The sequence below is a fragment of the Rattus norvegicus genome, chromosome 1 (assembly GCF_021556685.1).
Source record: "Rattus norvegicus strain SHRSP/BbbUtx chromosome 1, alternate assembly SHRSP_T2T, whole genome shotgun sequence".
Taxonomy (NCBI): domain Eukaryota; kingdom Metazoa; phylum Chordata; class Mammalia; order Rodentia; family Muridae; genus Rattus; species Rattus norvegicus.
The window spans coordinates 156,682,933-156,705,017 of NC_141534.1; the positions used below are offsets into that span (position 1 = coordinate 156,682,933).

A 22,085-nucleotide genomic window follows, 5' to 3' on the forward strand; every position below is an offset into this window, starting at 1 on the left:
ATAACAAAAGAGGCAGAGGCAAGTGCATCTCTGGGTTTGAGGTCAGCCTGAGCTACAGAATGAGTTCCAGGACAGCCAAGGCTACACAGAGAAACCCTGTTTTGAAAAAACAAATAAATAAATAATATACATTGTTTAAAAGTAAGAATTGGCCCCATTTTAAGAAACCAGTCTATGTCCTTCTTACAGCTAACATTAACCATGAACTCTTGGGAATTCAGGGATACATTGACATTGTTCGTTTAAAGTGCTACCCAAACTATAACAGTGTGGGCAATGCCCCATCCCTCTCTACAAGCATCTACCTAGTTCATTATAAAACACAAGTCTGATAGAAACTGGGCCCAGCAGCGCGTTGGTGATGCCAGCATTTGAGAGGCCGAAACAGGCAGAATCATGGGTTCGAGGACAGCCTGCACTTTTCGGCAATGCTTTAGAAAGGAATAAAGTATGGCAGAAAAGGAAGAGAGGGGCCGAGAAAGGAAAGGGATGAAAAAGGGAAGGGCTGAGCCAACAGACAGGAGACTAGAGCGGGGCAAGTGCCGTGGGAGGAGGGAGAGGAGCAGAGCTGGGTCTACTCTTCACAGCGCTCCTGCGCCTGGGATGTCTGCCCACAGGAGACGCTCCGGCAGCGGTGCTTTAAGGCGAGGGAAACCTCATCACAAGGAAATTGTACCTGTGTTTGCGTCTGGCAAATTCAAAGATTCGTCTTCGGGTGTCACTTGCAGCCCAGCGGCTTGAGTAATGTACAGTTTCCTAAAAGTGCAAACAGCAGTCTGTCGGTTAATAAACACCGAGCCCTGTGCCTAGTCCTCACCAGGGCACGGACACAAGAGGGAAACTGAGACCTGCTTTACGTGCTTCAGAGGTGTAAGTCTTATTGAAATGATAAGTAAACTACTACAGAGTTCCAAAGTGACAATTCCTAGCAAGATGTGTAACGAGTAGTGTGAGAATTCTGGGAGTCAGAAAAAAGCACCCCTTGAGATAGGGGACAAGAGCATCTTGTAGAACCAGAAATTCACCAGGAAGAGTATGAGGGTAGGGAATGTTCCAGAAGGAGAGTAGGAATGATACCAGTTAGGCCACTGTGGATGTTTAGTAAGAAAATCAGTAAGAAATGCTGAGGGTGTAACTCAGTCCTAGAGGCCTTGCCTGGCTTGTATAAGGTCCTGGGTTCGATGTGAGGAGGAGGATGGTGGGGAGGAGGGAGAGGAAGAGAAAAATACATAGGAGTTTTTAAAGCGCATGCACACAGTGTTTCTCTATATTTGGAGCTGCAGCCTATACTTCTGTTCCTTAATGCTTTTTTTTTTTTTTTGCTTGCTGCTAAGCTTTTATTTTATTTATTTTTTCTTTTTCATTTTTTTTAATTTAGAGAATACTTTATTAGTTTTTGTAATCAAACCCACGTATATAAGACCTTACATATTTAATACAGTGTGTTACCCCTGTACAAATGGAAAAAACTTAAGTTCAACATTTCTAGACCAATATGGCTGTTAGTTTCTGTACAGTGCCAACTCAACACAGTAAACGGGGATACTTTTTTCGAAAGTTGACAGCACAGGTAAAGTTTCAAAAAATTCAAATTATATATCTGTATATATATATTTATATTTATATAAAAAGACCAATAATAGCAGTGTGTTATGCATCAACAGCAGCAACAGCTTTTCCAGGTTCTGCAGTCATCTGAACAAAACTGTAGAGACATCCAGCACACTCCATTAAAAAAAAAAAGTAAAAAAACAAAACCCGAGAAAACAGCACAGTTCTGTAACTCTTGTGGTACCTGGCACCATTTTTTTTTTTAAATTAGCTTCTCAATCATCATCTGGAAAGAAAACATTCTGAGCAACATCATTAAAAACAGCTCTGATAAAGCACGGTCACTACTACGTATCATAAAGCAGGTACAAGCTATTTTACATCCACAGAGGTATGATACAGTACTGTCCTACATCTATAATACTAGAGGATACAATTTAAAAGGCATTATTTGAGACTTGATTCTACTTTTCCAGCAGAGGGCCCAAAGGATGGTGTGACACAGCTTTGTAAAGAAACATACTCTAGACAGGATTTCCTTTCACTAGTGGCACACTTCTAAGGATTCATTCTCTCCATGAATGTCAGCTAAAACCGTTATTAAAAAAAATGAAATATCCCTAGAACAAAACCGTATAACCACCGGATTCACATGAAGATGACCTAGTGGAGACAAGCTGGACCTCACCTTACCAACAAGCTATCAAATCTGTTATGTTTAAACAGTGAGACCTCCAAGGAAGGAGATGCCAAGTAGTGCTTCAAAGCTTCGGACCACAATCAAACACAGCATCCTTTTCAACAGAAGCAGAAGCTCATCTGAATATGCTCATGGATGCTGACATCAACATTTAATCATCTCCTCACTCATCCAGGAAGAGGGGGAGATCAGTTACTACTGTACTTTAATGTGTTCAACCAAATCACCATATTACAAAAATAGCAAGCTGCCATAATAAAAAATAAGGCTCCTCTATCCAGCACCAGATAGCATCATTTTACTTTCAAGCCTAGAAATTGCACACTTGTATATAAACCAACCGAAGATGAGGATTGAGAGTTCATCTTGGTGGATTTTTCCTTTGATGAATATGAAGTGTCCTTCCTTATCTTTTTTGATGACTTTTAATTGAAAATTGATTTTATTTGATATTAGAATGGCTACTCCAGCTTGCTTCTTCTGACCATTTGCTTGGAAAGTTGTTTTCCAGCCTTTCACTCTGAGGTAGTGTCTGTCTTTGTCTCTGAGGTGTGTTTCCTGTAGGCAGCAGAATGCAGGGTCCTCATTGCGTATCCAGTTTGTTAATCTATGTCTTTTTATTGGGGAGTTGAGACCATTGATGTTGAGAGATATTAAAGAATAGTGATTATTGCTTCCCGTTATATTCATATTTGGATGTGAGGTTATGTTTGTGTGCTTTCATTCTCCTTGTTTTGTTGCCAAGACGATTAGTTTCTTGCTTCTTCTAGGGTATAGCTTGCCTCCTTATGTTGGGCTTTACCCTTTATTATCCTTTGTAGTGCTGGATTTGTAGAAAGATATTGTGTAAATTTGGTTTTGTCATGGAATATCTTGGTTTCTCCATCTATGTTAATTGAGAGTTTTGCAGGATACAGTAACCTGGACTGGCATTTGTGTTCTATTAGGGTCTGTATGACATCTGTCCAGGATCTTCTGGCCTTCATAGTTTCTGGCGAAAAGTCTGGTGTGATTCTGATAGGTCTGCCTTTATATGTTACTTGACCTTTTTCCCTTACTGCTTTTAATATTCTTTCTTTATTTTGTGCGTTTGGTGTTTTGACAATTATGTGACGGGAGGTGTTTCTTTTCTGGTCCAATCTATTTGGAGTTCTGTAGGCTTCTTGTATGCCTATGGGTATCTCTTTTTTTAGGTTAGGGAAGTTTTCTTCTATGATTTTGTTGAAGATATTTACTGGTCCTTTGAGCTGGGAGTCTTCACTCTCTTCTATACCTATTATCCTTAGGTTTGATCTTCTCATTGAGTCCTGGATTTCCTGTATGTTTTGGACCAGTAGCTTTTTCCGCTTTACATTATCTTTGACAGTTGAGTCAATGATTTCTATGGAATCTTCTGCTCCCGAGATTCTCTCTTCCATCTCTTGTATTCTGTTGGTGAAGCTTGTATCTACAGCTCCTTGTCTTTTCTTTTGATTTTCTATGTCCAGGGTTATTTCCATGTGTTCTTTCTTGATTGCTTCTATTTCCATTTTTAATTCCTTCAACTGTTTGATTGTGTTTTCCTGGAATTCTTTCAGGGATTTTTGCGATTCCTCTCTGTAGGCTTCTACTTGTTCTCTAAGGGAGTTCTTTATGTCTTTCTTGAAGTCCTCCAGCATCATGATCAAATATGATTTTGAAACTAGATCTTGCTTTTCTGGTGTGTTTGGATATTCAGTGTTTGCTTTGGTGGGAGAATTGGGCTCCGATGATGGCATGTAGTCTTGGTTTCTGTTGCTTGGGTTCCTGCGCTTGCCTCTCGCCATCAGATTATCTCTAGTGTTACTTTGTTCTGCTATTTCTGACCGTGGCTAGACTGTCCTATAAGCCTGTGTGTCAGGAGTGCTGTAGACCTGTTTTCCTGTTTTCTTTCAGCCAGTTATGGGGACAGAGTGTTCTGCTTTCGGGCGTGTAGTTTTTCCTCTCTACAGGTCTTCAGCTGTTCCTGTGGGCCTGTGTCTTGAGTTCACCAGGCAGGTTTCTTGCAGGGGAAAAGTTGGTCCTACCTGCGTTTCCAAGGCTTAAGTTTGCTCATGGGGTACTGCCTAAGTCCTCTCCGCGGAGGCAGCAACCGGGAAGATCTGCGCCGCTCTTTCCGGGAGCCTCCGTGCACCAGGGTTCCAGATGGCGTTTGGTGTTTTCCTCTGGCGTCTGGATGTGCACAGAGTGCAGTCTCTTCTGGTTTCCCAGGCGTGTCCGCCTCTCTGAAGGTTTAGCTCTCCCTCCCACGGGATTTGGGTGCAGAGAACTGTTTATCCGGTCTGTTTCCTTCAGGTTCTGGCGGTGTCTCAGGCGCAGGGATCCTGCCGCTCCTGGGCCCTCCCCTACGGGAACCCAGAGGCCTTATACAGTTGCCTCTTGGGCCAGGGATGTGGGCAGGGGTGGGCAGTGTTGGTGGTCTCCTCCGCTCTGCAGCCTCAGGAGTGCCCACCTGATCAGGCGGTGAGGTCTCTCTCCCACGGGGTTTGGGAGCAGAGAGCTGCTGCAGGCCGGGATCCGCGGGTGTGTCCTTAATGCTTTTTAATTATTTTTATTTTACTTGAGTTTCCTGCATGTTTGTGTGCAGTACCTTCAGAGGCCAGAAGAGGGCATAAGCTCCCCTGGCACTGGAGTGAGTTATGGTTGTGAGTGCTGGACCCTGAACTCAGGTCCTCTGGAAAAGCAGCCAGTGCTTTTCAACTGGGTCATCTCTCCAGCCAGGGTGCCTTGATTTTTGACTACTGCCATCTAGTGGAAGCACTGAAGAACTAAATCTTTCTTTTCCAGAGTGTTACTCTGCAGCCCAGGCAGGCCAAGGACTATGTACCTCATGTTGGCCTTGAATTTATAGTAATCCTCTTGTGTCAGTCTCCTGAGTACTCCGATGACAAGTGACATCTGTCTAAGCCATCTTTTAAAGAACAAACAAACAAACAAACAAAAAACCCACCAACTTTTTACAGATATAATGTCTACAAAATGCTTTCTAGAAATGTAATGACTTTGACCAGGGTATTGTGGTGGCACCAAATGCTAACTGCTGTGGCACCAGGGAGCATCTCACCTGGGTATTTTGAGATCCACGAGTCTGCAGTTAAATAACTGCTCAATAAGCAGTAGATTTTCCTCTTCTAGTTGATGAATACAAGTTTCCAACTCTTCGACTTCCTTCCTGTGAATCTTGATCTGTGTGCAGAGGAGGGGGATGGGTGTCAGTACTTACCGGCTTCGTTTAGTGACGCGATCTTTAGCAAACTCAACCCCTGAAAGGATGTTTGCCTGAGGGAAGATCTATCATTTGTTATTTATTATTTCGGGGTTTGCCTGGTCCTCCTGTGGTTAAGAAGGGATGGAGGGACTGTTTTCTGGGCCACTGCCAGGCATGGCAGGCAATAATTAAAGAGCAGAAGCTGCCCTTTCCAGCCCTCCCGAAGCATGGCTGAACTTAGAAATGAGTAGAGGCAGACATAGGGAAACAAATTTCACTTAGCGATATGGCACATTGGCAAGTGAACAAGCATCACTCTAAAGGCAACACTGAATAAGACAATGAAAACAGGCTGGGATAATGGAACATATGGTGGTACTCTTAAAATCATAAGTGAAAGCCCTTTCTGCTAGCCCCTATATTAGAATTATATTCTTTTTGAACCTGGTGTCAGTTCTGGGAAATGGCATCATATGAAATATTCGCTAACTCCTTTATTCTGGGATAGTGGCCCTGGGTTCTACAAGAAATCAAGTTGAGCAAGCCATGGGAAGCAAGCCAGTAAGCAGCACCTCTCTGTGGTCTCTGTATCAGCTCCTGCCTCCAGGTTCCTGCCCTGTTTAAGCTTCTGCCCTGGCTTCCTTCAGTGATGAACAGTGGTAATCAAATAAACCCTTCCTCCCCAATCTGCTTTGTTGTGCTGTTTCTATCTCAGTAACGATAATAACCCTAATCCTAACCAGGACAGAATCAGCTCCAGGATCATTGGCATTGGTGTGACGGACATGCTGCTTTGTGGAAGATTGTGGAAGGACTTTGGAGCATTGAACTAAAAAGCGTAGCTTGGTGACCCATTCTACGGGAACTTGGAAGATATGGATGTTGAGAGCAGGACTGGAGAGATGGCTCAGCAGTTAAGAGCACTGACTGCTCTTCCAGAGGACCTGAGTTCAATTCTCAGCAACCACATGGTGGCTCACAACCATCTGTAATGGGATCTGACGCCCTCTTCTGGTGTGTCTGAAGACAGCTACAGTGTACTCACATACATAAAATAAATAAAGAAGTTTTTAAAAAACAAAGAACGTTGAGAGCAAGGCGAGTGATGGAGGCCTGGCTTGTGGAACTCCAGAGTGAAGGCCGGAAGGCTTGAAAACATTCTATCACAGCTGTTGCGTATTTTGAGTTAAAAAAAATCTGTGTTCTGGTTATCTGGGGCTGAAGAATCAGCTATGGCTAACAAGAGTCCAGAAACGTGAAAGTAAAGCTTTTATTTTCACTGGGACAATTGACATTAGTCGGCTGGAGCTAAGAAATTAACGGTGATTAAGAAGAGACCAGCATCACTGAGGTGAAGTCTGGATAGTGTTTCCTCAGAAATAGCACAACATGGGACACAAATGTGAACAAGATTCAACCTTTCCGCAAAAGACCGCTTCTAACCCAGTTGACAAAGCCATAGCTAATTAGAGAGCCTTGTGGTGTCACGGCTCAGGCTGCAGGCGGCTTAGAGCTGTAAAGGAAGACAAATGGTGCTTACCTGTCTCAATCATCTAAGTCTGTAATAAGCCAGTGGTTGGTGTTTAGGTTCACAGGGAATTAACTTGATTACAAGTCTGAATGACTTAAAGAAAGGTTTGCTTTCAAAGGATGAGAAACACACCAGAGAGGCAGTGCACAGAGGAAAATGTTTAAAGATTCCTGACCATGGGCTGGGCACAAGTGGGAGGCATCACCTAGTTCTCCAGCTCTTTCCAAAGCTGGCACAGAGATGCCTTTGCAGGGCTTAGGATATCTAATGGCGTTGCCTCCCTCTTTGGAGAGCACAGTGAGGTTTGCCTCGACTGCTGAGTCTCCTCTGCTTTTGAAATAATAGGGATACGAAACTGATACCTTTTCATAATCACCTTAGATTTCTGGAATAAGGAACATGAGAGGGAAGAAAAGGCAGAAAACCAGGTTTCTCTAAATACCTAGGTATAGTTCGAGATCAGGACAGACGTCAAACTCCTTCAGCCAGGGACCTAGGGGCCTGATTGAAGTGTACGCGCCTGACGTTTTCATCTGCGAGTCCTGAGCCCTGAGTCTCTCTGAGGTCAGGCGTCTCCCCTGCTCCCGTTTCTCTAAGAGAGTGAAAGTCATTTGGACATTTCAGTGGTCTTCGCTTTCCTAAGGAGCACGCGGAACAAACACACTAGGAAAGCGACTCGCCAAGCTGCTCTGCACCTTCACAAGCAGGGGTGCTCTGGGTTCTGCTGAGAGAGGGAGAGCAGAGGAGGTGCTGCTCTTAGCCTTGCTTTTCAGGCCACGAGAGAGCTTCCTATAGGAAGCCAGACACCCTAAGTGTGTTCCTGGGCAACCCTTGAGTGTTAGTGATAGAACTTACAACAAGAAGTGGCTTTCATTAATTTTTGAGTAAGTTTAATCGTGCCAAAATGAAGGTATTGTAACAGAGGAATTAAACCTATTGGATTTCCTTAAAACGCTTTGCCCTTTTTTTTTCTAAACTCTGTGAGTCAATTAACTTTGATGTTTCCCCTTTTATTTCCAGTGAATTATGAGGAGTAAAAAAAAAAAATTAAATGAAACCAAACATTATTTGAGGTTTCAGCAGAGTCAGGGGACCAGGGCAGCCTTTCTTATCAATCAAATATATTTTTTTAAAAGTCATTTTCTTTAAATCTAAGATCTGTGACATCCTATAAATCCAGAGTTAAATAGTTTTTATAGGATTATACTGTTGTATTTAATAAAATTGTAACAAATTCCCTTAACATTCTATTATTAACCCACCTTGAGTTTTAAATTACTGATCCCTTGTTTTATTTTTTATTTACTTTTTTTTTATTATTAACTTGAGTATTTCTTATATACATTTCGAGTGTTATTCCCTTTCCCAGTTTCCAGGCAAACATCCCCCTCCCCCCTCCCCTTTCTTATCGGTGTTCCCCTCCCCACCCTCCCCCCATTGTCGCCCTCCCCCCAACAGTCTAGTTCACTGGGGGTTCAGTCTTAGCAGGACCCAGGGCTTCCCCTTCCACTGGTGCTCTTACTAGGATATTCATTGCTACCTATGAGGTCAGAGTCCAGGGTCAGTCCATGTATAGTCTTTAGGTAGTGGCTTAGTCCCTGGAAGCTCTGGTTGCTTGGCATTGTTGTACATATGGGGTCTCGAGCCCCTTCAAGCTCTTCCAGTTCTTTCTCTGATTCCTTCAACGGGGGTCCTATTCTCAGTTCAGTGGTTTGCTGCTGGTATTCGCCTCTGTATTTGCTGTATTCTGGCTGTGTCTCTCAGGAGCGATCTACATCCGGCTCCTGTCGGTCTGCACTTCTTTGCTTCATCCATCTTGTCTAATTCGATGGCTGTATATGTATGGGCCACATGTGGGGCAGGCTCTGAATGGGTGTTCCTTCAGTCTCTGTTTTAATCTTTGCCTCTCTCTTCCCTGCCAAGGGTATTCTTGTTCCCCTTTTAAAGAAGGAGTGAAGCATTCACATTTTGATCATCTGTCTTGAGTTTCATTTGTTCTAGGCATCTAGGGTAATTCAAGCATTTGGGCTAATAGCCACTTATCAGTGAGTGCATACCATGTATGTCTTTCTGTGTTTGGGTTAGCTCACTCAGGATGATATTTTCCAGTTCCAGCCATTTGCCTACGAATTTCATAAAGTCATTGTTTTTGATAGCTGAGTAATATTCCATTGTGTAGATGTACCACATTTTCTGTATCCATTCCTCTGTTGAAGGGCATCTGGGTTCTTTCCAGCTTCTGGCTATTATAAATAAGGCTGCAATGAATATAGTGGAGCACGTGTCTTTTTTATATGTTGGGGCATCTTTTGGGTATATGCCCAAGAGAGGTATAGCTGGATCCTCAGGCAGTTCAATGTCCAATTTTCTGAGGATCCTCCAGACTGATTTCCAGAATGGTTGTACCAGTTTGCAATCCCACCAACAATGGAGGAGTGTTCCTCTTTCTCCGCATCCTCGCCAGCATCTGCTGTCACCTGAGTTTTTGATCTTAGCCATTCTCACTGGTGTGAGGTGAAATCTCAGGGTTGTTTTGATTTGCATTTCCCTTATGACTAAAGATGTTGAACATTTCTTTAGGTGTTTCTCCGCCAATCGGCATTCCTCAGCTGTGAATTCTTTGTTTAGCTCTGAGCCCCATTTTTTAATAGGGTTATTTGTTTCCCTGTGGTCTAACTTCTTGAGTTCTTTGTATATTTTGGATATAAGGCCTCTATCTGTTGTAGGATTGGTAAAGATCTTTTCCCAATCTTTTGGTTGCCGTATTGTCCTAACCACAGTGTCCTTTGCCTTACAGAAGCTTTGCAGTTTTATGAGATCCCATTTGTCGATTCTTGATCTTAGAGCATAAGCCATTGGTGTTTTGTTCAGGAAATTTTTTCCAGTGCCCATGTGTTCCAGATGCTTCCCTAGTTTTTCTTCTATTAGTTTGAGTGTGTCTGCTTTGATGTGGAGGTCCTTGATCCACTTGGACTTAAGCTTTGTACAGGGTGATAAGCATGGATCGATCTGCATTCTTCTACATGTTGACCTCCAGTTGAACCAGCACCATTTGCTGAAAATGCTATCTTTTTTCCATTGGATGGTTTTGGCTCCTTTGTCAAAAATCAAGTGACCATAGGTGTGTGGGTTCATTTCTGGGTCTTCAATTCTATTCCATTGGTCTATCTGTCTGTCTCTGTACCAATACCATGCAGTTTTTATCACTATTGCTCTGTAATACTGCTTGAGTTCAGGGATAGTGATTCCCCCTGAAGTCCTTTCATTGTTGAGGATAGCTTTAGCTATCCTGGGTTTTTTGTTATTCCAGATGAATTTGCAAATTGTTCTGTCTAACTCTTTGAAGAATTGGATTGGTATTTTGATGGGGATTGCATTGAATCTGTAGATTGCTTTTGGTAAAATGGCCATTTTTACTATATTAATCCTGCCAATCCATGAGCATAGGAGATCTTTCCATCTTCTGAGGTCTTCTTCAATTTCCTTCTTCAGTGTCTTGAAGTTCTTATTGTACAGATCTTTTACTTGCTTTGTTAAAGTCACTCCGAGGTACTTTATATTATTTGGGTCTATTATGAAGGGTGTCATTTCCCTAATTTCTTTCTCGGCTTGTTTCTCTTTTGTATAGAGGAAGGCAACTGATTTATTTGAGTCAATTTTATACCCAGCCACTTTGCTGAAGTTGTTTATCAGCTTTAGTAGTTCTCTGGTGGAACTTTTGGGATCACTTAAATATACTATCATATCATCTGCAAATAGTGATATTTTGACTTCTTCTTTTCCGATCTGTATCCCCTTGACATCCTTTTGTTGTCTGATTGCTCTGGCTAGAACTTCAAGAACTATATTGAATAAGTAGGGAGAGAGTGGGCAGCCTTGTCTAGTCCCTGATTTTAGTGGGATTGCTTCAAGTTTCTCTCCATTTAGTTTAATGTTAGCAACTGGTTTGCTGTATATGGCTTTTACCATGTTCAGGTATGGGCCTTGAATTCCTATTCTTTCCAGGACTTTTATCATGAAGGGGTGTTGAATTTTGTCAAATGCTTTCTCAGCATCTAATGAAATGATCATGTGGTTTTGTTCTTTCAGTTTGTTTATATAATGGATCACGTTGATGGTTTTCCGTATATTAAACCATCCCTGCATGCCTGGGATGAAGCCTACTTGGTCATGGTGGATGATTGTTTTGATGTGCTCTTGGATTCGGCTTGCCAGAATTTTGTTGAGTATTTTTGCGTCGATATTCATAAGGGAAATTGGTCTGAAGTTCTCTTTCTTTGTTGTGTCTTTGTGTGGTTTAGGTATAAGAGTAATTGTGGCTTCGTAGAAGGTATTCGGTAGTGATACATCTGTTTCTATTTTGTGGAATAGTTTGGATAATATTGGTATGAGGTCTTCTATGAAGGTTTGATAGAATTCTGCACTAAATCCGTCTGGACCTGGGCTCTTTTTGGTTGGGAGACCTTTAATGACTGCTTCTATTTCCTTAGGAGTTATGGGGTTGTTTAACTGGTTTATCTGTTCCTGATTTAACTTCGGTACCTGGTATCTGTCTAGGAAATTGTCCATTTCCTGAAGATTTTCAAGTTTTGTTGAATATAGGTTTTTATAGTAAGATCTGATGATTTTTTGAATTTCCTCTGAATCTGTTGTTATGTCTCCCTTTTCATTTCTGATTTTGTTAATTTGGACGCACTCTCTGTGTCCTCTCGTTAGTCTGGCTAAGGGTTTATCTATCTTGTTGATTTTCTCAAAGAACCAACTTTTGGTTCTGTTGATTCTTTCTATGGTCCTTTTTGTTTCTACTTGGTTGATTTCAGCTCTGAGTTTGATTATTTCCTGCCTTCTACTCCTCCTGGGTGTATTTGCTTCTTTTTGTTCTAGAGCTTTTAGGTGTGCTGTCAAGCTGCTGACATATGCTCTTTCCTGTTTCTTTCTGCAGGCACTCAGCGCTATGAGTTTTCCTCTTAGCACAGCTTTCATTGTGTCCCATAAGTTTGGGTATGTTGTACCTTCATTTTCATTAAATTCTAAAAAGTTTTTAATTTCTTTATTTCTTCCTTGACCAGGTTATCATTGAGTAGAGCATTGTTCAATTTCCAAGTATATGTGGACATTCTTCCTTGATTGTTATTGAAGACCAGTTTTAGGCCGTGGTGGTCCGATAGCACGCATGGGATTATTTCTATCTTTCTGTACCTGTTGAGGCCCGTTTTTTGACCAATTATATGGTCAATTTTGGAGAAAGTACCATGAGGAGCTGAGAAGAAGGTATATCCTTTTGCTTTAGGATAGAATGTTCTATAAATATCCGTTAGGTCCATTTGGCTCATGACTTCTCTTAGTCTGTCTACATCTCTGTTTAATTTCTGTTTCCATGATCTGTCCATTGATGAGAGTGGGGTGTTGAAATCTCCCACTATTATTGTGTGAGGTGCAATGTGTGTTTTGAGCTTTAGTAAGGTTTCTTTTACGTATGTAGGTGCCCTTGTATTTGGGGCATAGATATTTAGGATTGAGAGTTCATCTTGGTGGATTTTTCCTTTGATGAATATGAAGTGTCCTTCCTTATCTTTTTTGATGACTTTTAGTTGAAAATTGATTTTATTTAATATTAGAATGGCTACTCCAGCTTGCTTCTTCTGACCATTTGCTTGGAAAGTTGTTTTCCAGCCTTTCACTCTGAGGTAGTGTCTGTCTTTGTCTCTGAGGTGTGTTTCCTGTAGGCAGCAGAATGCAGGGTCCTCGTTGCGTATCCAGTTTGTTAATCTATGTCTTTTTATTGGGGAGTTGAGACCATTGATGTTGAGAGATATTAAAGAATAGTGATTATTGCTTCCCGTTATATTCATATTTGGATGTGAGGTTATGTTTTTGTGCTTTCATTCTCTTTGTTTTGTTGCCAAGACGATTAGTTTCTTGCTTCTTCTAGGGTATAGCTTGCCTCCTTATGTTGGGCTTTACCATTTATTATCCTTTGCAGTGCTGGATTTGTAGAGAGATATTGTGTAAATTTGGTTTTGTCATGGAATATCTTGGTTTCTCCATCTATCTTAATTGAGAGTTTTGCAGGATACAGTAACCTGGGCTGGCATTTGTGTTCTCTTAGGGTCTGTATGACATCATTCCAGGATCTTCTGGCCTTCATAGTTTCTGCTGAGAAGTCTGGTGTGATTCTGATAGGTCTGCCTTTATATGTTACTTGACCTTTTTCCCTTACTGCTTTTAATATTCTTTCCTTATTTTGTGCGTTTGGTGTTTTGACTATTATGTGACAGGAGGTGTTTCTTTTCTGGTCCAATCTATTTGGAGTTCTGTAGGCATCTTGTATGCCTATGGGTATCTCTTTTTTTAGGTTAGGGAAGTTTTCTTCTATGATTTTGTTGAAGATATTTACTGGTCCTTTGAGCTGGGAGTCTTCACTCTCTTCTATACCTATTATCCTTAGGTTTGGTCTTCTCATTGAGTCCTGGATTTCCTGTATGTTTTGGACCAGTAGCTTTTTCTGCTTTACATTATCTTTGACAGTTGAGTCAATGATTTCTATGGAATCTTCTGCTCCTGAGATTCTCTCTTCCATCTCTTGAATTCTGTTGGTGAGGCTTGTATCTACAGCTCCTTGTCTCTTCTTTTGGTTTTCTATATCCAGGGTTGTTTCCATGTGTTCTTTCTTGATTGCTTCTATTTCCATTTTTAATTCCTTCAACTGTTTGATTGTGTCTTCCTGGAATTCTTTCAGGGATTTTTGCGATTCCTCTCTGTAGGCTTCTACTTGTTTATTAATGTTTTCCTGTGTTTCCCTAAGTGAGTTCATGTCTTTCTTGAAGTCCTTCAGCATCATGATCAAATATGATTTTGAAACTAGATCTTGCTTCTCTTTTTTTTTTTTTTAATTTTTTTTTTTTTTCGGAGCTGGGGACCGAATCCAGGGCCTTGCGCTTCCTAGGCAAGCGCTCTACCACTGAGCTAAATCCCCAACCCCTAGATCTTGCTTTTCTGGTGTGTTTGGGTATTCCATGTTTGTTTTGGTGGGAGAATTGGGTTCCGATGATGGCATGTAGTCTTGGTTTCTGTTGCTTGGGTTCCTGAGCTTGCCTCTCGCCATCAGATTATCTCTAGTGTTACTTTGTTCTGCTATTTCTGACAATGGCTAGACTGTCCTATAAGCCTGTGTGTCAGGAGTGCTGTAGACCTGTTTTCCTCTCTTTCAGTCAGTTATGGGGACAGAGTGTTCTGCTTTCGGGCGTGTAGTTGTTCCTCTCTACAGGTCTTCAGCTGTTCCTGTGGGCCTGTGTCTTGAGTTCACCAGGCAGCTTTCTTGCAGCAGACAAGTTGGTCTTACCTGTGGTCCCGAGGCTCAGGTTCGCTCGTGGGGTGCTGCCCAGGGGCTCTCTGCAGCGGCAGCAACCAGGAAGACCTGTGCCGCCCCTTCCGGGAGCTTCAGTGCACCAGGGTTCCAGATGGTCTTTGGCTTTTTCCTCTGGCGTCCGAGATGTGTGTGCAGAGAGCAGTCTCTTCTGGTTTCCCAGGCTTGTCTGCCTCTCTGAAGGTTCAGCTCTCCCTCCCACGGGATTTGGGTGCAGAGAACTGTTTATCCGGTCTGTTTCCCTCAGGTTCCGGCGGTATCTCAGGCACAGGGGTCCTGCCGCTCCTGGGCCCTCCCCCACGGGAGCCCAGAGGCCTTATACAGTTTCCTCTTGGGCCAGGGATGTGGGCAGGGGTGGGCAGTGTTGGTGGTCTCTTCCGCTCTGCAGCCTCAGGAGTGCCCACCTGATCAGGCGGTGAGGTCTCTTTCCCACGGGGTTTGGGAGCAGAGAGCTGCTCTATTTACTTTTTTAAGAGAAGTGCTTATGTAGACTAAGCTAGCCTTGAACCTGCTATGTAGCCAAGGATGACTTTAACTTCTGATCCCCCTTCCTCCATCTCGAAGTCTTGCTTGAATAGGAAGTTCATTCTAATTATTGGGGAGTCATAGTACGAGCTCTTATTAAAATGACTTTACAAAGTTAATTTGACAATTGTCAGGCTGGCCCTGGTGGCACAGTCCTGTGTAATCCTAGCTCCTCAGGAGACCGGGTTTACGTGAATGTAGAAAACAGAACAAGTTCAAGGGTAGCCTGGGCAATTCAGCGTAACCTTGTCTCCAAACATAAAGAGGGCTGGGGCTGCAGTTCAGGGGGTAGTGCTTGCCCAGTATGCACAAGGCTCTGGCCTCAATATCCCACACTGCAAAAAATAAGGTAAAATCTAAAAGGAAAACGGAAAAGGCCAGAGCTGGGACCTAGTGGCCGAACCCTTGCCTACTGGACACAAGGCCCAGCTGGATCCCGTATGCCCATCTCACACGCGGTAAAGCTACTTGGCGATATCGCAGAAACAGTATATGACGTGTTTCCTAGTTTCCTGGACCCTAACTCTATTCCATCAGATGGGGAGCAGGGAAGAGAATGGAAAAGCTTAAAAGTAATGTTTTTATTAGTGTGTCTGGGAAGACGACAGTGAGAGAAATGGATAAGGAATTCGACGTCTCAGTGGACATGTTGACCTGAGTGCCTTTAAGATATCCTTTAATACATATTTACAGACAACTCAATATGGAGGCTCAGAACTCAGGGTCCCAGACGAGGTAGTGCGGAAGACGTGCTCTACAGTGGCTATCGTGCTAGCAAGGCCTTCACATGGTTTAAAGTGAGTTCTCTCAAAAAGGAGTGAGTTTGGGAGGGGACAAGAGAGAGAAATGTTTAGCAGTTAAGCGCACTCGCTCTTTGGGGGACCTGAGTTCAGTTCCCAGACCCCTGTGTGGAGGCGATTAACCCCTTGTAACTCCAGTCCCAGGAAATTTGCTGCCCTCTTCTGGCCTCTCGATGTGTCAGGCACACACACTGCGTGCACTCAGGCAAAAGAAACCCTTGTCCCCATTAAAAAAACAAAAAACAAAAAACAAACAAACAAAAAAAACAAAACAAAATGTAATAAATCTCTTGGTAAAGTAGTGAGTGTTGTTTCATACATAGTATTTAAACACAGAATGGATGGCTATTTGTCTAATATAAAGGGAAGTTTTAGGAGTGGGAGAGATTGAATTAGAGACACCAAGAGTAGGCCTGTTCATGAGGTGACTGGTGACTCCGGTACCACTAGGTGGGGTCCCATGTGGTTAATAGCTGCTTTGAGACAGGACAAAAGTGGCTTTAAAAAGGAAGGGCATGTTTTAACTCATTGTTTGAAGACCCAAGTGGCTTGTGGCTGTCAAGGTCAGGATGTCATAGCAACAGGCGCAGGGAGCAGCGGGTCACGTGGCATCTGTAGTCAGAAAGAAGCAAGCAGTGGACGCTGGTGTGCGCGGGTCACTTACTCGGTCTTACTCAGTCTAGGACCCCGGGCCTGAAATAGTGCCCACATTTCGGATGGGTCTTCCCACCTTGTTTTACCCAATCGTTATGTCTCCCAGACGATCCTAGATCTTGTCAAGTTGACGGTATTAACCATCACGATTCCAAACCTGTCTACATGGTACCCAATGCGTGTCTAGCCCACATCTCCAGAAGGCCACCTTTCACCGCCCTTTGTGCCTCTGAACTCATTGAAGAGTGACGCTGTCAGGTTTACGTGTCAGACTGATGGCTCTGAGTTCACGTGGAGGGGAAAGGGGGAAGAGTCTGGCTTAAGGGAAGTAAAACCAGGTAAGTAAGGTCTCACTTCCGGAAGGGGTGTGGCTAATGAGGGCCTGGAGTAGGGCAGCAGCAGAAAAGCAAGCAGTGGTTAAAGACAGGTCTTAGAGAGGCCTTCTGAATTTGCATACTGAAAAAACATTTCTCTAGGATTTCCAAAGTCCCACCTTGGGTGACTACATAACTGTGGTGGGGTCTTTAAGTGGGGTAGGCAGAGCCCGGGACCAGAAGCAGTTTCAGGAAAAGAGGCAGATGTTGTCAATTCAGAAGTTTGAGATGCCTGTGGTGAGCTTACATGGAGTCGCAGCTGGCTGATGAGTGCGTGGGTTTGGAGCCTGGAAATGACATCATTTTTAATCTGGAGACCTTTTAAGCTCACAGTGCAATTATCTTCAGGCCTTTCTTCCCTGGAGTTTTGGGGAAGCCAACATTTCCTGTTTCTTATTTTTCTCTGTATCTAGCTTGTGTTGTTAAACGTGCTGTTAGGTAAATTCCTGAGGATGACTGAGAAGTAAATATCACAGCCCTTAAAATTCTGGGAATAGGTTTTGTTTTGCTTTGTTTTTCCCTTTAGTCTAGTTGAGTGGAGTATAGAATTCCAAGTTCATAAACCTCCACTGAAGCTCGTTCCTGACTCCGGTGCCCGCTTCCTGACTCCGATGCCCGCTTCTTGTTCGTTCGTTCTGCCTCCCTTTGTTTGCCTTTTTCAAAAACCAGGGATTTTTTTTTTCTACTGCTCTGCTGACGTTTCTTTCTGCTTTATCTTTTTAGAGTTACTATTTCTTGGATCTTACATTAGTGATGTGTCTTGCCTTGCTATGAGAGAGTGCATTCTGCATTCTATTTTATATTTGATTATTTTTGGCCTTGAAGGATCCTGTTTTCTAAACAAACTGGCTCTCACACTTTTTGGTATTGATAAAAGCTCCTTTTCAATTTTCTGAATTTCCCGTTAGCATCTTTTAGTGGAGGCTTTTATTATTAGTGCTTGCTTCTCTCTTTAGTTCACCTGTTTTTTTCTTCCTATTTGTCCAATTGTTCTTAGTAATCCATTATCTGGTCCTATTAGGAAGAGCCAATGGAATGCTGGTATTTTCTCCACCGCTGTGTAAAGGGGACTGTTTTCACTCCAAGTTTCTCCTATGGATGAGAGAGTAAGCTGAAGTCTGTAGACACGGCAGGTCAGGTCAGGACTATTTTGAGTTGAGAAAGCAGGAGCAGGATGTTTAGATTGTGCTCTCCCGAATGCCACAATTGCAAATGTATAATTTTTTTTTGCATGTGATTGGCTCACATCTATGCTAGAAACTGTGTGTCAGATGATGTGATTCTAGCATTCTCCGGGGAGAGCCTGCAGGTTCCTAGGCGGAGGATTTGTTCTGGGTGAGGGAAATCCCAGGGCAGCCTACTGAGGCACACTGAGGCACACTCTTATTTTCTGCTCTTGCATCCCTGCTCTCTACGACACATGCGGACTCCGAGCAGAGGCTCCCGAGGGCTTCCCAAAGAGGCTGAGTGTGCACTTCCCTTGGAACATCTGGACAAAATGTTATCTGCCAGTTTCACCCAACAGCTTACGTCTTGCTCTCATACATGTCTTTTTTTTTTTTTTTCTTTGCCACATAATCTTTGAAACATCACCTGCTAGTTCACTGTACCTCCTCTCTTTGCAGACAGGCTCTTTATTGTATTTCTATAATTTCACTTCTCCCTTGGGAGAACAAGATACAGCCTGCCATCTTGGGTCACATTATAATTCACAGTTTAATGTAAGCGCTTCTAGATTAAAATGAAACGCTTGTGTATGTGTGTAATTCATCCCCTCAATGAGTAAGTATATCTATCCTCATAGACATTCCTTTTTGTTAAGCAAAGGTTATTTTTCAGGCACTGTACACATATAGCTAAAAAGATATGGCCTACTCTGTGTGTTAAGAACACAGTTCATGAAACGAGTTTCAGTGTATTTTAGCAAGAATTCAACAATGCAAGAAAATACTGGAAACAGAGTTCTCAGGATGCCCTGAGCGCATTATGAAATGATTCGCAGGGAAATTGGTCATGAGCATCTACCCCTCAAGGAAGAGTTAAGAGTTTTCCTGGCAGCAAGAGTAAGGAAGGACTAAAGGTGAGGACAGAGTGACTAGCACATACAATGTGAGGAAGACAGGATAGTTCCAAATAACACAGATTATTTAGATTGAGACATTGATAGCATAGAGAGAAGAGGGCCTACTATAGACGTTGTTACATGACCACACCCAGCAAACCCCATGTGGCCCTGGCCCGGGGAAGAGGTCCAGGCTCAGGAGTTCCTGTGAGCTCTTGTACAGATGTGTTGGAGAGAGACACAGCTGCTGCAGAGCCGTCTTGATCACAGGCAAATGGCCGTGCTGTTTGTCCTAGTTCACCACAACTCCATATCATCCAAACTGAATCAAGGGTTACCATTGTGGGGAGAAGACCACATGAGGTAGTGCAAGGCATTTTGCCCTGTGCATCAGGTCAGCAGGAGGACAGGAAGTCTAAAAGGCTGTACACATTTCCAAAGGATGACATGTTACCCAGAGGCTAATTTAAATTGGGAGCTGAAATGATCTTTTAGCCTTGCTAGCCACCCAGCAAGAGGCGGGCTCACAAGGAACACTAGCTTGGTCTGAGGACACAGAGAAACCTGGCACACTGAGTGCACAGTGTGGATTAAGCCCCAAATTATTCTTGGCTATTATTGAGATTATTTATGCCATTGGTTGAGTAACAATATAATAGGACTAGGTCTTTCTTTGACAATTCTTCATGTCAGTTAAAATTCCAGGCTTGCTCTATGACTTCATCTTTATAATTAAAGGTCATTGCCAGTTCAAAAAATTATTTCGATACATTCCACTTACTTCTTTTTTTAGCCAGTCATTCTCCCAGATCTCTCGATAGTTGTTCTTGTCAATGAACCTTACAGCATTCTGAAAGAAAAGCGTTCTATGAAAGAGAGTTGTCACAAAGTGACACACAGTATAAGCTCTGGTTGGACAGGCTTTACCTTCATTTTAATTCTACTTTGAACCACACCCCCAATCTGATATTTACAGTATCACCCACAGTACTTTGATAGTGATGACACTGTGTTTCTTAGTGAGGTGGATTTATATGACTGTCATGTTTTTAACCAGTTACTGGAAGACAAACCTCTTTTAAAAATAAATTAATTAAAAATTTTAATTTATTTTGTGATTTTATGTGTATGAATATTTTTCTATCACACATGAATGTGTACCACATGCCTGCCTTGTGCCCGCAGAAGTCAGAAGAGGGCATCAAATTCCCTGGGAATATGCTCATGGATTGGCAGGATTAATATAGTAAAAATGGCCACTTTACCAAAAGCGATCTACAGATTCAATGCAATCCCCATCAAAATACCAATCCAATTCTTCAAAGAGTTAGACAGAACAATTTGCAAATTCATCTGGAATAACAAAAAACCCAGGATAGCTAAAACTATCCTCAACAATAAAAGGACTTCAGGGGGAATCACTATCCCTGAACTCAAGCAGCATTACAGAGCAATAGTGATAAAAACTGCATGGTATTGGTACAGAGACAGACAGATAGACCAATGGAACAGAATTGAAGACCCAGAAATGAACCCACACACCTATGGGCACTTGATTTTTGACAAAGGAGCCAAAACCATTCAATGGAAAAAAGATAGCATTTTCAGCAAATGGTGCTGGTTCAACTGGAGGTCAACATGTAGAAGAATGCAGATCAATCCATGCTTATCACCCTATACAAAGCTTAAGTCCAAGTGGATCAAGGACCTCCACATCAAACCAGATACACTTAAACTAATAGAAGAAAAACTAGGGAAGCATCTGGAACACATGGGCACTGGAAAAAATTTCCTGAACAAAACACCAATGGCTTATGCTCTAAGATCAAGAATCAACAAATGGGATCTCATAAAACTGCAAAGCTTCTGAAAGGCAAAGGACACTGTGGTTAGGACAAAACGGCAACCAACAGATTGGGAAAAGATCTTTACCAATCCTACAACAGATAGAGGCCTTATATCCAAAATATACAAAGAACTCAAGAAGTTAGACCGCAGGGAGACAAATAACCCTATTAAAAATGGGGTTCAGAGCTAAACAAAGAATTCACAGCTGAGGAATGCCAAATGGCTGAGAAACACCTAAAGAAATGTTCAACATCTTTAGTCATAAGGGAAATGCAAATCAAAACAACCCTGAGATTTCACCTCACACCAGTGAGAATGGCTAAGATCAAAAACTCAGGTGTCAGCAGATGCTGGAGAGGATGCGGAGAAAGAGGAACACTCCTCCATTGTTGGTGGGATTGCAGACTGGTACAACCATTCTGGAAATCAGTCTGGAGGTTCCTCAGAAAGTTGGACATTGAACTGCCTGAGGATCCAGCTATACCTCTCTTGGGCATATACCCAAAAGATGCCCCAACATATAAAAAAGACACGTGCTCCACTATGTTCATTGCAGCCTTATTTATAATAGCCAGAAGCTGGAAAGAACCCAGATGCCCTTCAACAGAGGAATGGATACAGAAAATGTGGTACATCTACACAATGGAATATTACTCAGCTATCAAAAACAACGAGTTTATGAAATTCGTAGGCAAATGGTCGGAACTGGAAAACATCATCCTGAGTGAGGTAACCCAATCACAGAAGAACACACATGGTGTGTACTCATTGATAAGTGGCTATTAGCCCAAATGCTTGAATTACCCTAGATGCCTAGAACAAATGAAACTCAAGACGGATGATCAAAATGTGAATGCTTCACTCCTTCTTTACAAGGGGAACAAGAATACCCTTGACAGGGAATAGAGAGGCAAAGATTAAAACAGAAACACCCATTCAGAGCCTGCCCCACATGTGGCCCGTACATATACAGCCACCCAATTAGACAAGGTGGATGAAGCAAAGAAGTGCAGACCGACAGGAGCCGGATGTAGATCGTTCCTGAGAGACACAGCCAGAATACAGCAAATACAGAGGCGAATGCCAGCAGCAAACCACTGAACTGAGAATAGGACCCCCGTTGAAGGAATCAGAGAAAGAACTGGAAGAGCTTGAAGGGGCTCGAGACCCCAAAAGTACAACAATGCCAAGCAACCAGAGCTTCCAGGGACTAAGCCACTACCTAAAGACTATACATGGACTGACCCTGGACTCTGACCTCATAGGTAGCAATGAATATCCTAGTAAGAGCACCAGTGGAAGGGGAAGCCCTGGGTCCTGCTAAGACTGAACCCCCAGTGAACTAGATTGTTGGGGGGAGGGCGGCAATGGGGGGAGGGTTCGGAGGGGAACACCCTAAAGAAGGGGAGGGGGGGATGTTTGCCCAGAAACCGGGAAAGGGAGTAACA

At 42.8% G+C, this 22,085-nt stretch overlaps 1 protein-coding gene across 7 annotated transcripts in view; it reads right to left on the bottom strand.

The window, feature by feature from the left end:
- Ccdc83 (coiled-coil domain containing 83) overlaps positions 1 to 22,085 on the bottom strand; it is a 78,558-nt gene that overhangs the window by 3,771 nt on the left and 52,702 nt on the right. For 6 of the 7 annotated variants that reach the window (NM_001432511.1, NM_001432512.1, NM_001432513.1 and 3 more), the window contains 3 exon segments: positions 677 to 756; positions 5,334 to 5,455; positions 19,571 to 19,639. In NM_001432511.1, coding sequence (NP_001419440.1) covers positions 677 to 756; positions 5,334 to 5,455; positions 19,571 to 19,639 — 271 coding nt within the window. 7 annotated transcript variants of the gene reach the window in all.